The 16251-nt window shown below is 44.3% G+C and overlaps 1 protein-coding gene across 1 annotated transcript in view; it reads right to left on the minus strand.

Moving 5' to 3' along the window:
• The window catches only part of atp6v0e1 (ATPase H+ transporting V0 subunit e1), a 68653-nt gene extending 57438 nt beyond the window's left edge, over positions 1 to 11215 (minus strand). Inside the window, exons 1-2 of the mRNA XM_072263706.1 lie at positions 11067 to 11215; positions 9831 to 9878 (exon numbers count right to left, since the gene is read on the minus strand). Coding sequence (XP_072119807.1) covers positions 9831 to 9878; positions 11067 to 11170 — 152 coding nt within the window. The 5' untranslated portion in view covers positions 11171 to 11215. The remainder of the gene's footprint in view (positions 1 to 9830; positions 9879 to 11066) is intronic.
• Between the last annotated feature and the right edge of the window lie 5036 nt (positions 11216 to 16251).

Below are 16251 nucleotides of genomic sequence, written 5' to 3' on the forward strand. Positions count from 1 at the left end.
CACCAACTCCTCAGCCACGCATTCAACTGCCATCTCCTCCAATTCTTACCATCTCTGTCACGTAGCACTGGCAGCAATCCTGAGAACGTCACCCTTGAGGTCCTGTTCTTCAGCCTTCTGCCTAATTCCCAAAACTCACACTTCAGGACGTCATCCCTCTTCCTGCCTATGTCGTTGGTCCCAACATGTATCACGACTTCTGGTTGCTTTCCCTCTCGTACCAGGATGTCGTGCAGCCGGTCAAAGACATCCCGGACCCTGGCACCCAGGAAGCAACAAACCATGCGGGTGTCCTTCTCACGTCCACAAAATCTCCCGTCTGCTCCCCTAACTATAGAGTCTCCAATGACGACAGCTCTCCTCTTCTCCATCCCACCCTTCTGCACCACAGGGTCAAACTCAGTGCCGGAGGCTCTGCCACCGTGGCTCACACCTGGTCGGTCGTCCCCGCCAACAGTATCCAGGATGGTAAACTTATTATTCAGGGGAATGGCTACAAGGGTGCTCTGCACTACTTGTCTGCTCACCTTCGCTTTCCCCCCTCTGACTGTGATCCAACGACCCGCTTCCGACAGCCTAGGTGTGACTACCTCCCTGTAGCTCCCATCTATGACTGCCTCATTCTCCCTTATGAGTCGAAGGTTATCCAGCTGCTGCTCCAGATTCCTTACACGGTCTTCCAGATCGCCCAGCCGTATGCACTTCTGGCAGATGTGACTCTGCGGGAGAGGGGCGTTCCCCCAAGACTGCCACATCTCACATGAGAGGCACATCACTGTCTCAGGAGACATTGTAAAAACTAACTGCGAGCTAGCTCGTTGAAGCCTCTCGAGTCAAAGCCTCAAAGCTCCACTCCTTCACTGGCCTACTCACGCACTGGCCGCTTTGCTTGAGCTATCCCTCTATTTATCTGTTTGAGCTTTTCAAAATGTTTGGTCACCTGACCTCGACTGCCCAATCAGCTGCTTTCTGCTGAGTCTGAGCTATTCAAATCTTGATTGTCTAATCAACGGCTTTCCCCTGATCTATTCAAATCTTGATTGACTTGACTGCACAGACCAACTGCCAAAACTGCCAGAATCTCTCGAGTCAAAGCCTCAAAGCTCCACTCCTTCACTGGCCCACTCATGCACTGGCCGCTGGGGTGTTAGCTTTCATAAATCGAGGGATAGAGTTTAAGAGTTGCGAGGTAATGATATGGCTCTATAAAACTCGCCAGTTGCCTCACTATAGGAAGGATGTGGAAGCACTGGAAAGGGTACAGAGGAGCTTTACCAAAATGCTGCCTGGTTTAGAGTATGGATTATGATCAGAGATTAAGGGAGCTAGGGCTTTACTCTTCGGAGAGAAGGAGGGTGAGAGGAGACATGATAGAGGTATACAAGATAATAAGAGGAATAGATAGAGTGGATCGCTAGCGCCTCTTCCCCATGGCACCACTGCTCAATACAAGAGGACATGGCTTTAAGGTAAGGGGTGGGAAGTTCAAGGGGGATATTAGAGGAAGGTTTTTTACTCAGAGAATGGTTGGTGCATGGAATGCACTGCCTGAGTCAGTGGTGGAGGCAGATACACTAGTGAAGTTTAAGAGACTACTAGACAGGTATATGGAGGAATTTAAGGTGGGGGGGTTATATGGGAGGCAGAGTTTGAGGGTTGGCACAACATTGTGGGCTGAAGGGCCTGTACTGTGCTGTATTATTCCATGTTCTATAGCGCCTGTATAGTTTTAATAATTGTGTCATGTCGACCAAATCTATGTAAAACTCTGTAAAGAAAATTCCAATTAACCCAATCAAATGCCTTTTCAGCATCCACGCTTATCATTATTGCTTCAATTTCTTATTTTAATATATGATCCATAATGTGAAGTGTCCTTCATATATTGTCTTGTGTTTGGCGTTGTTGCATAAAACCTATCTGATCATTATGTATCAGAATGGGTAAAAACTCTTCTAATCGTTTGGCCATTATGGAGGTAAATAATCTTTAATCTACATTAAGAACAGATATTGGTCTAAATGACCCACATTCCATTTTATCCTTGCCTTCTTTCGGTATAGCTGAGATTATTGCCTCCTTCCAGCTGGGTGGCATTAGCGCCTTTCTTAGAACTTTCTCTATTTTTAATGGTCTCTTACTCTTTGCTTTCCATTATTTTCACCAATTTTTTTTTAAAGTCTTATTTTGTGAAATATTTTTAACATTAGAACTTTTTTTAAAGAAAACATTGAATCTAATGGAGGTCAAGATAGACTGCCTGAACAATCTGCCAAAGTGAGAGGATTATTCTGCTTCTTTAATCATTTGCCTTTGGCTACAAGGCTATGGCGTATATCTCTGTGGTGGGACAAATGGAGATTCTTGAACAGATATGCCCACCTCAGGTAAGTAGTCCTCATCGTAAGGAACAAGCCACTATTTCTTTCTCTCTCTTCTGTAGACTTCAAAGGCACATGAATGCATGCCTGTTCCGCCTGATTTCACCTTCTGATGTTCTCATCACAAACGACCATGGTGCAAGCTGTCAGACTATCGTTCCTTTGGTAAATTGGTCTGAAACCCAAACAGCTTCACCACAGCTACAAAAATTTTGCTGTGTTTGAGTTCATGCTTACTCTTCATTTTCTCAAGCTGTGTTATCTCAAACTTTCTCACTTTGTCCAAGCCCAGTAAATGAGGTTGGAGAAGGGAAGAAAGTACAGCCAGGCTTGTTCTCAGTCTCCAGCCCAATGACAGCTCTGAAGGACTGTCACCATTCGTAAGAGGTGTGGAGCGATAAGCTAGCAGAGCTTTGTAGGGGTCTTCTGCCTTCAGAAGGAGACACTTAACAATACCCACTGCTCTTTCTGCATCTCCATTTGCCTGTGGGTACTGTAGACCGCTCGTCTGGTGGTTGAACTCATAGTCCCTAGCAAAGGCTTTGGATTCTGAACAGCTGAATTGTGGAGCACTGTCTGACACAAGTGTCTCCGGTATTGGATGGTGAGTGAATACAGCTTTCAGGTGCTATATAACTGCTGCTGAGGATGTAGAGGGACAGCTTGGACACCTCAACATTCCATGAGTAGTAATCCATGTTGAGAATATATTTGTCTCTTTTCAGCTCAAAAATGTATGTACCTGCAATTTGCTATGGAAAGTCTGGGAATTCTGTGGGACACAGAGGTTCAGCATGATTTTTGTGCAGCTTTCTGCATGCTTCACATTGCTTTACATAATCTTCCAGCCGTGTGCTCAGACCAGGCCATCAAATGGATTGCCTTCTCTTAGGCAACATTTTTCAATGGCTTGATGCCTTTGGTGGACTTGACTGATGATTTTGGCATGCATAGAAGCAGGAATGACGAACCTGGAGTCCTTTAGCAGCAAACCATCAAGAATGGTGTGCGTCTCTTTTGAGCCAGTAAGGTCTGAGTTTGTGAGCTCCTTCTGGTACAGCTGGCCATCCACACTCACAGTGTTGCATGGCTTTGCCGCAGATTTGGTCCTTTTTCAACTCACCATGAATTTCGTCCAGTTTACTCTGATGCAGGGAGGGGAACGTCAACTCAGACCGTGAGAGGCCTGCGTCGGACATTTTCATGCCTTACAAGGAAGTTTTCACATACTTGAGCTAATTAGATGTTTGTATCTTCCATGAGGGCAGAGTCAGCTTCCATCCACTCACTTCTGCATGACATCCTCGACAGAGGGTCTGGTGTTGTGGAAGATTTGCTGGGGGCATGTTCAATGTCATTGCAGAAGCCTAACTCTGAATCCTTGCAGACGTGGAGGTAAGTCATCCAAGTGAGGCGGCTAACAAGTGGCTTGTGGTCTGTGCTTATCAAGCAGCAGCTGAAGCTTTCACAAGCCTGCACAAGAGCCAGCATCTTCTTTTCAACTTGGGTGTGATGTTTTTCAGTAGGGGTCAGCGCTCTTGATGCAAATGCCACCTGTTTCTATACACCACTGCAGTTTTGCATGAGCAAGCCCCCTAGGCCAAAGAAAGAGGCATCTTCTGAGACCTTGATGGCTTTGTTCAAATCAAAGAACGCCAATGTTGATGGAGAGATAAGTTCTGCTTTAAGTGATGAGAATGACTTCTCTTGTGGTGTGTCCCAGGTCCAAGCATTTCTCAAGACAGGAGGTCATATAGTGGGTTTGTTTTCTCTGCCAAATCCAGAATGAACCTTCCCAGCTGGTTGACCATGCCAAAGGAGCTGCGGGTCTCTCATACTTTCAAAGGACATCTCATGTTCCAAACTTCTGCCAGTTTGTCTCTCCAAAATTTGGCTCATCCTCATATGAAAGATTTCAGGGCTAATGAGATACCAAAAGGAGTCTCAATGTCCGTATAGTGTGATAAAGGTTGCGAGCTTCTGTGACTTAGGAGCTAAATGGACCTGCCAGAACCCTGAGTTTGCATCTAGTTTGGTGAAGAACCTTGCTCCACCCAGCGTACCAAATGTGTGTTCAGAGGGCAGAAAAACTTCTCCCATCTCACTGCATTACTCAATTTTGTCAGATCAACCCATATCCTCACTGTGCCATCTAGATTGGGAACAGAAACAATGCATATGCACACCAGTCAGAAGCTCCATTGACTTCAGTTATTGTGTCAACCACCTCCATTCTCTCAAGTTTAGCTTTGACTTTGTTCATCAATGTGACTGGTACATGCCTTCTGTGGTCACAGAGTAGGGCGTTTGTAACTCCTGGCCTCAGTTGGATAAGGTACTATATGCCCAAGCCTGTGAACAACTCCGGGTACTTCTCCTGCCACTGAAAATTGTTTAGCAAATCCAACCTTATAATGAGGTTCAGCTTCTCAATGGTATGTCATCCAAATACTAGTGAGAAGAGATTCTGAACAACATAAACACCCACTTTTAACTGCTTCTCATTTTTATGGATGGAAGTAGTAAATATTCCTTTCACACTGTTTCCCTGACCCTGTGACCACTTTCTTTGTTGGGTTTAGCACAATATATGTCTTTTTTCACCAGTTTTGTAAACATTTGAGGATGGCTGTGATATCTGCTCTGATGTTCATTTTGAACATTACTACCTCATTTTGTAACTAAACCATTGTACACCAGCCTTGTCTATTTAAATAGAAGAGCTCCAAGGAAAGGGTGCAGAAAAGATTCAAATGGATGTTACCAGGAACAGAGGGCCTGTGCTTTAAGGGGCTTAGACCCTTTTTATCTGAAGCATCAGGGGGTTGAGGGGTGGCCTTCTAGAGCTATAAAATCATGAGTTAAGGGAAGGATTTAAAAGGGTCCTGAGGGGACAACTTTTTCCAGAAAGAATGGCTTATATTTGAAACAAAACTAGTGGTGTACCAGAAGGATCAATGCCAGGACCCTCTATTTCTTATGCAGTACTATGCAAAATTCTTAGGTACATATATATAAAGCTAGGGTTCCTAAGACTTTTGCACAGTTCTGTACATTGGATAAAACAGGAAGGTGGCTGGAAAACAGAAGTAAGAGTACTTAGCTTTGTAATAGCTCAGTACTAAGTGTTATTTGGTAGCTAGAAAAACATAATATACAGGCTGTACTGTGCAAAGGTCTTAGGCACCCTAGCTATATATATGTGTCCATGACTTTTGCACAGTACTGTACATTAATGATTTGGATAAGCTGATAGAAAGGAAGATGGTCTGAGGCTGCAGAACAATATTGATTAGGTGGTATTTAATCCTAATAAGCATGAATTGATACATTTGTGACAATTAATAAGGGTAGGAGATACACAGTAAATGGTATGGCTCCAGGAAGTATTGAGCAAATGAGCAACCTGTTTGATGTAAAAGCCTAATGATCTCTGAACGTGCAGCACCAGTTATTCAGCTGATGAATGCATATGCAATACTTGCCTTTATTAGCAGGGGTTTAGTAGTTAAGAGGGGAGAAGTTATGAACAGCTTCAGAAAACATCAGATCGACCAGAACTGGAGTATTGCCCTGATCACGTTATAGTGACTGCACTGGAGAAAATGCTGTGATTTGAATGGCTGTTTCTTGGGAAGAAATGTTTCAGTTATAAAGGAATGGATAGACTGGATTTATTTTCCTTAGAGCAGAGTAGGTATCTGATGAGAGGTAAATGAAAAAAATGAGGAACATACTGTAGACAACAGGAAACTTTTCTCCACAATAAGGGCATCAAAAACTAAACAGCACAGGTCTATGGCTGTGTGAAGGGATTTGGAGGGGATCTGAAGGGATCTAGAACCCACTGAGTGGATGGTGTTGGTATTCTTACAGCAGTTTAAAAGTATCCAGACCTGAATCAGCCAGGCATAAATGACAACAGACCAAGTGATAACAAGTGAGATTAACAAGGGTGTGTACTTGATGGTCAGCATATATGCAAATGATAGTCCAAAGGGTCCATTTCCATGGTGTGTGGCTAGATGCAGAACATTCTGCTGGAAATACGTTTGTCATCCCTTCAAAGGGTCCAAAACCTGAAGCTCACTACTTGGCACTGTGAGTATCGAAAGGACAGACTGATGAGCAGAGGGAGTGGGGTGGCTCTGTTGGTGAGGAATGATATTCAGTCCCTTGCGAGTGGGGACATAGAATCAGGAGACGTAGAGTCAATATGGATCGAACAGAGAAATTCTAAGGGTAGAAAGACCCTAATGGGAGTTATCTAAAGGCCCCTAAACAGTAGTCTGGATGTAGGGTATAAGTTGAATCAAGAGTTAAAATTGGTATGTCGCAAAGGTAATGCTACAGTTGTTATGGGGGACTTCAACATGCAGGTAGACTGGAGGAATCAGGTTGGTACTGGACCCAAAGAAAGGGAGTTTGTGGAGTCCCTCCGAGATGGATTCTTAGAACAGCTTGTACTGGAGCCTACCAGAGAGAACGCAATTCTAGATTTAGTGTTGTGCAATGAACCAGATTTGATCGGGGACCTCGAGGTAAAGGAGCCATTAGGAGGTAGTGACCATAATATGATAAGTTTTAATCTACAATTTGAGAGGGAGAAGGGAAACTCAGAAGTGTCAGTATTACAGTTGAACAAGGGAATTATGGTGCTATGAGGGAGGAGCTGGCCAAAGTTCAATGGAACAATACCCTAACAGGGATGGCAGTGGAACAGCAATGGCAAGTGCTTCTGGGAATAATGCCGAAGGTGCAGGAACAGTTCGTTCCAAAGAGGAAGAAAGATCCTAAGGGAAGTAAGGGGAGGCCGTGGCTGACAAGGGAAGTAATGGACAGTATAAAAATAAAAGAGAAGTAGTATAACATAGCAAAGACGAGTGAGAAGCCAGAGGATTGGGAAACTTTTAAAGAGCAACAGAAGGTAACTAAAAAGGCAATACGTGGAGAAAAAATGAGGTATGAAGGTAAACTAGCCAAGAATATAAAAGGGGATAGTAAAAGCTTCTTTAGGTATGTGAAAAGGAAAAAAATAGTTAAGACCAAAATTGGGCCCTTGAAGACAGAAGCGGGTGAATTTATTATGGGGAACAAGGAAATGGCAGACAAGTTGATGGCATGAACATCGACTTCTCTAACTTCCACTAATGCCCCACCTCCCCCTCGTACCCCATCTGTTATTTATTTTTATACGCACATTCTTTCTCTCACTCTCCTTTTTCTCCCTCTGTCCCTCTGACTATACCCCTTGCCCATCCTCTGGGTTCCCCCCCCCCCACCGCACCCCGTCTTTCTTCCCGGACCTCCTGTCCCATGATCTTCTCGTATCCCTTTTGCCAATCACCTGTCCAGCTCTTGGCTCCATCTCTCCCCCTCCTGTCTTCTCCTATCATTTTGGATCTCCCCCCCCACTTTCAAATCTCTTACTAACTCTTCCTTCAGTTAGTCCTGACGAAGGGTCTCGGCCTGAAACGTCAACTGTACCTCTTCCTAGAGATGCTGCCTGGCCTGCTGCGTTCACCGGCAACCTTGATGTGTGTTGACGAGTTGAACAGGTGCTTTGGATCTGTTTTCACTAGGGAAGACACAAACAATCTCCCAGATGTAATAGTGGCCAAAGGACCTCGGGTAATGGATGAATTGAAGGAAATTTATATTAGGCAGGAAATGGTGCTGGATAGGCTGTTGGGTCTGAAGGCTGATAAGTCCCTGGGACCTGATGATCTGCATCCCAGGGTACTTAAGGAGGTTGCTTTAGAAATCGTGGATGCATTGGTAATCATTTCCCAATGTTGTATAGATTCAGGATCAGTTCCTGTGGATTGGAGGGTGGCTAATGTTCTCCCTCTCTTCCAGAAACGAGGGAGAGAGAAAACAGGGAATTATAGACCGGTTAGCTTGACGTCAGTGGTGGGAAAGATGCTGGAGTCAATTATAAAAGATGAAAGTATGACACATTTGGATAGCAGTAACAGAATAGGTCCAAGTCAACATGGATTTACGAAGGGGAAATCGTGCTTGACTAATCTTCTAGAATTTTTTGAGGATGCAACTATGAAAATGGACAAGGGAGAGCCAGTGGATGTAGTGTACCTGGACTTTCAGAAAGCCTTTAATGAAGTCCCACATAGGAGATTAGTGGGCAAAATTAAGGCACACGGTATTGGGGGCAGAGTACTGACATGGATTGAAAATTGGCTGGCTGACAGAAAAGAAAGAATAGCAATTAATGTGTCCCTTTTGGAATGGCAGGTGGTGACCAGTGGGGTACCGCAGGGTTCAGTGCTGGGACCGCAGCTGTTTACAATATATATTAATGATTTAGATGAGGGAATTAAAAGTAACATTAGCAAATTTGCCGATGACACAAAGCTGGGTGGCAGTGTGAAATGTGAGGAGGATGTTATGAGAATGCAAGGTGACTTGAACAGGCTGGGTGAGTGGGCAGATGCAGCTTAATGTGGATAAATGTGAGGTTATCCACTTTGGTGGTAAGAACAGGAAGGCAGATTATTATCTAAATGGAGTCAAGTTAGGAAAAGGGGAAGCACAACGAGATCTAGGTGTTCTTGTACATCAGTCACTGAAAGCAAGCATGCAAGTACAGCAGGCAGTGAAGAAAGCTAATGGCATGCTGGCCTTCATAACAAGGTTGAATTGAGTACAAGAGCAAAGAGGTCCTCCTGCAGCTGTACAGGGCCCTGGTGAGACCACACCTGGAGTACTGTGTGCAGTTTTGGTCTCCAAATTTGAGGAAGGACATTCTTGCTATTGAGGGAGTGCAGCGTAGGTTCACAAGGTTAATTCCCGGGATGGCGGGACTGTCATATGTCGAAAGATTGGAGCGACTGGGCTTGTATACTCTGGAATTTAGAAGGCTGAGAGGGGATCTTATTGAATCATACAAGATTATTAAGGGATTGGACACGCTGCAGGCAGGAAGCATGTTCCCGCTGATGGGTGAGTCCAGAACCAGAGGCCACTGTTGAAGAATTAGGGGTAGGCCATTTAGAACAGAGTTGAGGAAAAACTTTTTCACCCAGAGAGTGATGGATATATGGAATGCTCTGCCCCAGAAGGCAGTGGAGGCCAAGTCTCTGGATGCTTTCAAAAAAGAGATGGATAGAGCTCTTAAAGATAGCGGAATCAAAGGTTATGGAGATAAGGCAGGAACTGGATACTGATTGTGGATGATCAGCCATGATCACAGTGAATGGCGGTGCTGGCTCGAAGGGCCAAATGGCCTACTCCTGCACCTATTGTCTATTGTATCTGGATGAGGAAGACTGCAGCAACTCACCATCTCCATCTTCTCAAGGGCAGTAAGGGATGGACAACAAATGTCAGCCTCGCCATTAACACCAAGATATTGACAGCTTTACAGAAATAACATCAATTCACAATGTCCTTGAAACATCCTTCAGCAGAAATATTGTTTATACTTACAAAAGGTAGCAACAAACAGCACTGGTCACCAGCATAGTATTAATGACACTGTGGAAGAAAATAGATTTTAATGCATCAAACACCTTTTCTCTGCCAAAGTTCCCAATAAACAAAATGCCACACAAAGCTTTGAACATTTCTATTTTGATAAATCAGTTTGCTAGTTACATTATATTGTGAGGCAAATAATACAATATCAATATTTTCCTACCCCCATGATATTCAAGTTTTATTTAAAATCGATCTTATTTGAGAAATATTAATTCAGTGTTACTGTTTAAGCTTTTTATATCATTGCTACTTAACTGAAAAACATGCAGTGCCGTGTTACTGTTGTAATACACAAGGGATTTACACAAATACTAAGTGCTAACGATATTGTCGAAATCATAATTTGACTGCCGAAATCAGCCGCACGTACTGTACTGGTTTTCTCATTACCATCGTTTAAACACAACAAACACTGATACAACCAGTTTCAAAGTCGAGTTAAGGTTACTTCCCCCACAGGAACAGCTTCTTCTCCTCTGCCATCCGATTCCTAAATGGACATTGAATCCTTGGACACTACCTCACTTTAGTACAGTATTTCTGATTTTTTTGCACAATTTTAATCTATTCAATATACGTATACTGTAAATGATTTATCATATTGTGTTTTTTTCTATATTATGTATTGCATTGTACTACTGCTAAGTTAACAAATTTCATGTCACATGCCGGTGATATTAAAGCTGATTCTGGTTCCATAAATACGTTCTGCACAGTTGTCTACTTTTCCAAACTGTGCCCACTAAGAAAAACTCCTTCATTCTTTGTCCTCATTCCCACATCTTACGCTCTAACAATTCTATCATTACTCCCTTTTCCCTCCCACTATTTACCCCAGTCCTCATACTAAGAGACACTGCGGCGAATTACTTCTGCCTCTCTCGCGTGTCAAATTTCTCGCCGTTCCCTACTAGTCGTTTCCCTCCTCACTCGCACTTGCCAATCCTACGCAAATACACCCCATCCCGTTTCCCCACACAGGGTCTCTCTCCTTCCCGTGTCTTCCCAGCGTCTGTTCGGGAGGTTACAACTGCTGGGCTCACCTCGGGAGGCTGGTTGTTCTGTGACGCAGATTCAACCCCGACTGAAAGGCATTTGAGATGTCCCGTGCTGAAGCCCAGCTCTCCCACCGCACCTCTTCCCTCACCACCACCACCACCACCACCACCTCTCCGCATGCCTTACCCTCTGTTCGGTCCTTTCGGGATAAACCAAGGCACAACGCCGCCCACAACCCCCCAAAATACGGTGAGAACGATGACGGGCACCGTTAGACCACTGTAACCCATGACGAACCCCCAGCAATCCTTAACGCCACCAGTCTCCCGGAAACCAGCTGACGGAAATGACGCTCCTTCTTGGTCCCGCCCCGCCCTTGCTCCCTCGGAACCTGTGAGAACGAGGGGAACGTCACAATCGAGCGCAGTTGATTGACGGACGGAGACCTGGGGGAACTGGGGATGAGCGTCCTCAGCGAGATTCATCTGACGCTTACCACCCTAGTACTTTTCAGTGTTCATTTCCCTCCCAGAATGTTATTTGACCCACGGAGTTCCTCCTATTTCCAATCTGTTGCTCCAGATTCCTACCTCTGCAGTCTCCCTTGAATGGGGCCTTTAGTCCCTTAATGAGCTCTCCTCTCTCCTTGATTACCCTCTTGCTTTTAATATAGGGTTCTGAAGCCGTCGGAACAAGCCACACAGCCCTCTAAGTCGACCAAAGACGAATCCCATTTTATTCGCCCCATATTTCCATCAACTTCCCACAGGTTCCACCTCTCACCTAGAAACGAGGCAATTTACAGTGGACAATTCCCTAATAATCCACACCTAAGGAGAGGATCTATCCTGGACCCATCATATTGATGCAATCACAAAGAATGCACAACAGCAGCTACACACATCAAAGTTGCTGGTGAACGCAGCAGGCCAGGCAGCATCTTTAGGAAGGGGTACAGTCCACGTTTCAGGCCGAGGCCCTTCGTCAGGACCAACTGTGGCCTCTGGTTCTGGACTCCCCCAACATCAGGAACATGTTTCCTGCCTCTAGCGTGTCCAATCCCTCAATAATCTTATATGTTTCAATCAGATCCCCTCTCGTCCTTCTAAATTGCAGTGTATACAACCCCAGTTGCTCCAATCTTTCTACATATGACAGTCCTGCCATCCCGGGAATTAAGCTCGTGAACCTACGCTGCACTCCCTCAATAGCTAGAATGTCCTTCCTCAAATTTGGAGACCAAAACTGCACACAATACTCCAGATGTGGTCTCACCAGGGCCCTGCACAACTGCAGAAGGACCTCTTTGCTCCTATACTCAACTCCCCTTGTTATGAAGGCATACTCAATAAATCCATAATGGAATACTAACCATAATAGAATCAATGAAAGACTCCACCAACTTGGGTGTTCAAACAGTGCTGGACAGTGTGCAAATACAAAAAGAAAAAATAACAAAAAGATATAAGCAATAAATATCGAGAACATGAGATGAAGAGTCCTTGAAAGTGAGTCCACAGGTTGTGGGAACTTTTTGATGATGGGGGCAAGTGAAGTTGAGTGAAGTAATCTCCTTCAGTTCATGAGCCTAATGGTTGAGGTATAATGACTGTTCCCGTACCTGGTGGTGTGAGTCCTGAGGCTCCTGTACCTTCTTCCTGATGGCAGCAGCGAGAAGAGAGCATGACCTCGGAGGTGGGGGTCCCTGATGATGGATGCTGCTTTCCCGCGACAATGCTTCATGTTGACATATTCAATGGTTGGGAGGGCTTTAACCATGATCGTCTGGGCCGTATCCATTACTTTTTTGTAGAGGTACCGCTGTGCCTTCTTCATAATTGCACTTACGTGCTGGGCCCAGGACAGGTCCTCTTTAATGATAACACTGAGGAATTTAAAGTTGCTGACCACCTTCAGCTCAGATCCTCTGATGAGGACCTCCGGTTTCCTCCTCCTCAAGTCAATAACCAACTCCTTGGTCTTGGTGACATTATTGCTCTGGCACCACTCAGCCAGATTTCCAATCTCCTCCCAATATGCCAATTTGCCACCACTTTTGATTCGGCCAACAACAGTGGTGTCATCAGCGAACTTGAATACGGTATTGGAGCTGTGCTTCTCCACACGGTCATAAGTGTAAAGCAATAGATCAGGGGGATAAGCACACAGCCTTGTGGTCACTTGTGTTGATGGAGATGTGGAGGAGATGTTGCCAATCCAAATTGACTGGAGTCTGCAAGTGAGGAAATTGAGGATCCAATTGCACAAGGAGTTATTGAGGCCAGGGCATTGAAGCTTATCGATTAGTTTTGAGAGGCTGATCCTATTGAACGCCAAGCTGTAGTTAATAAAGAGGCAGGTAGGGAAATTAGAATGGATCAAAGTTGCTTCTCGGGCTTGAGTTGATATGCTTTATAGGGCACTACAACACAGAAACAGGCCCTTCAGTCCATCTAGTCCATGTGTTACGTTCACTGACTGATTCGCAGCTTGTTTACCTTTAAAACAAGGACACAGACAGTCAGAGATGAGAGAGAGAGAGAGAGAGAGAGAGAGAGAGAGAGGGGGGGGGGAAGATGGTGAGAGAGAGAGAGAGAGAGGAGCGAACCTGGAAAAGGGTAGCAGCTCCAGCTTGTCGAAGCTGGGGATTACTATTATTCTGCCTAGTCCCATTGAACTGCACATGGGCCATAGCCTTCAATGCTCCTCCCATCCATATACTTATCAAACTTCTCTTAAGTGTTGAAATCAAACCCACATCCACCACTTCCTCTGGCAGTTCTGTCCACAGTTCCTCTGAATGAAGTTCACCCTTATGTTCCTCTTAAACATTTCACTTATCATCCTTAACCCATGGCCTCTGGTTCTAATTTCATCCAACCTCAGAGGAAAAAGCTTGCCTGGATTTACTCTTTCCATAATTTTGTTGACCTCTATCAAATCCTCCCTCATTCTCATACATTCCAGTAAATAAAGTCCTAACATATTCAAGTTTTCCCAATAACATTGCTGCTCAAGTCCCTACAAATGTCACTCCACACTTCAAGAAGGGAGAGAGGTAGAAGAAAGGAGACTATAGGCCAGTTAGTCTGACCTCAGTTGTTGGAAGATGTTGGAGTCAATTGTTAAGGATGAGGTCTCAGGGTACTTGGAGGCACATGATAATTTAGACTGTAGTCAGCATGGTTTCCTCAAGGGAAAATCTTGCCTGACTAATCTGTTGGAATTCATTGAAGAAATAACAAGCAGGATGGACAAAGGAGAACTGGTTGATGTTTTGCACTTGGATTTTCAAAGGCACCTTCGACAAGTTGCCACACATGGGGCTGCTTGACAAGATACGAGCCCATGGTATTTCAGGAAAAATTCCAGCATAAATAAAGCAGTGGCTGATAGGTAGTAGGCAAAGAGAGGGAATAAAGGAAACCTTTTCTGGTTGGCTGCTGGTGACTAGTGGTATTCCACCGGGGTCTGTGTTGGGACCCATTCTTTTTACATTATATGTCAATGATTTGGATGATGGAATTGAAGGCTTTGTTGCATAATTTGCAGATGATATGAAGATAGCTGGAGGAACAGGTAGTTTTGAGGAAGTAGAGAGCCACAGAAGGACTTGGGCGGATCTGGATAATGGGCAAAGAAGTGACAGATGGAATACAGTGTCGGTAAGTGAAAGGTCATGCACTTGAAGAAATAAAAGGGTTGACTATTTTCTAAATGGAGAGAAAATACAAAAGCTGAGGTGCAGAGTGACTTGGGAGTCCTTGTGCAGGATACCCTGAAGGATAATTTGCAGGTTGAGTCTGTAGTGAGGAAGGCAAATACAATGTTAGCATTCGTTTCAAGGGGACTAGAATGTAAAAGCCAGGGTGTAATGTTGAAACTTTATAAAGCACTGGTGAGGCCTCACTTGGAGTATTGTGAGCAGGATTGGGCCCCTCATCTTAGAAAGGATGTGCTGAAACTGGAGAGGGTTCAAAGGAGGTTCACGAAAATGATTCCAGGATTGAATGGCTTGTCATATGAAGAGCGTCTGATGGCACTGGTCCTGTATTCACTAGAATTCAGAAGAATAAGGGGTGACCTCATTGAAACCTATCAAGTGGTGAAAGGCCTTGATAGAGTGGATGTAGAGAGGATGTTTCCTATGGTAGGAATAGAGGGATGTCCTTTTAGAACAGAGATGAGAAGGAGCAAGAGGGTGGTGAATCTGTGGAATTCTTTGCCACAGGCAGCTGTGGAGCCCAAGTTTTTATATATATTTAAGGTAGGGGTTGATAGATTCTTGATTGGTGAGGGCATAAAGGGATATGGGAGAAGGCAGGAGACTGGGACTGAGAAGAAAATTGGATCAGCCATGATGTAATGGTGGAGCAAACTCAATGGACCAAATGTCTCCTACATCTTATGATCTTATGAACATCATTGTAAATTTTAACTACTCTCTTTCAATCTTATTGATATCTTTCCTGTAGGTAGGCGACCAGAATTGCATACAATTAGGCCTCACCAACATCGTATACAACTTCAAAATAATATCCCATCTCCTGTACTCAGTAGTTTGATTTATGAAGTCCAATGTGCCAAAAGCTCTCTTTATGACCCTATCTACCTGTGATGCCACTTTCAAGGAATTATGGATCTGTATTCCCAGATCCCTCTGCTCTACCATTCAATGTATGTCCTATTCTAGTTAGTTCTCCCAGTGTTCAAAGTTCAGAGTGCAACATCGATTACATTACTTGTCTGCATTAAAATCTGTCTGCCATTTTTCAAGCTCATTTTTCCAGCTAATCCCGATCCCACTGCAAGGTTTGATAGCCTTCCTTACTGTCTACTACACCTTCAATCTTGGTGTTATATGCATATCCACTAATAAGACTCTTGCACATTTCTATAGGTGTACTGTGGAGAGCAGTCTGACTGGTTGCATCACCACATGGTGTGGAGTCTCCAAAGCACAGGGTCAAAAAATGCTGTATGGGGTGTAAACTCAGCCAGCTCCATCGGGGCACTAGCCTCACCAACAATGAGAACATCTGCAAAAGGTGGTGCATCAAGATGATGTGGTGAGGGTCCTTAATGATATATTTCCACGACACATGTCAGTGATAATAGAGCTGATTCCTATTTTGATGTATTTGTGATATGGGAGGAAATCATGTGGTGACAGGGAGAACATGCGAACTCCACACAAAACTGCCAAGAATAAGGATTGAAACTGAGTCGTACTAGCTGTGAGGCAGCGGCCTTGGAGCATTGCACGACTTGTAGAGGTTACAGAGATTGAAGAGTAAAACCACTGTGCAATTTGAAAGCAACGTTAAAAATTTTAACCAACAGTGTACTACATCAGGAAACAATGTAGAAC

The sequence above is a fragment of the Mobula birostris genome, chromosome 7, assembly GCF_030028105.1.
Source record: "Mobula birostris isolate sMobBir1 chromosome 7, sMobBir1.hap1, whole genome shotgun sequence".
Classification (NCBI taxonomy): domain Eukaryota; kingdom Metazoa; phylum Chordata; class Chondrichthyes; order Myliobatiformes; family Myliobatidae; genus Mobula; species Mobula birostris.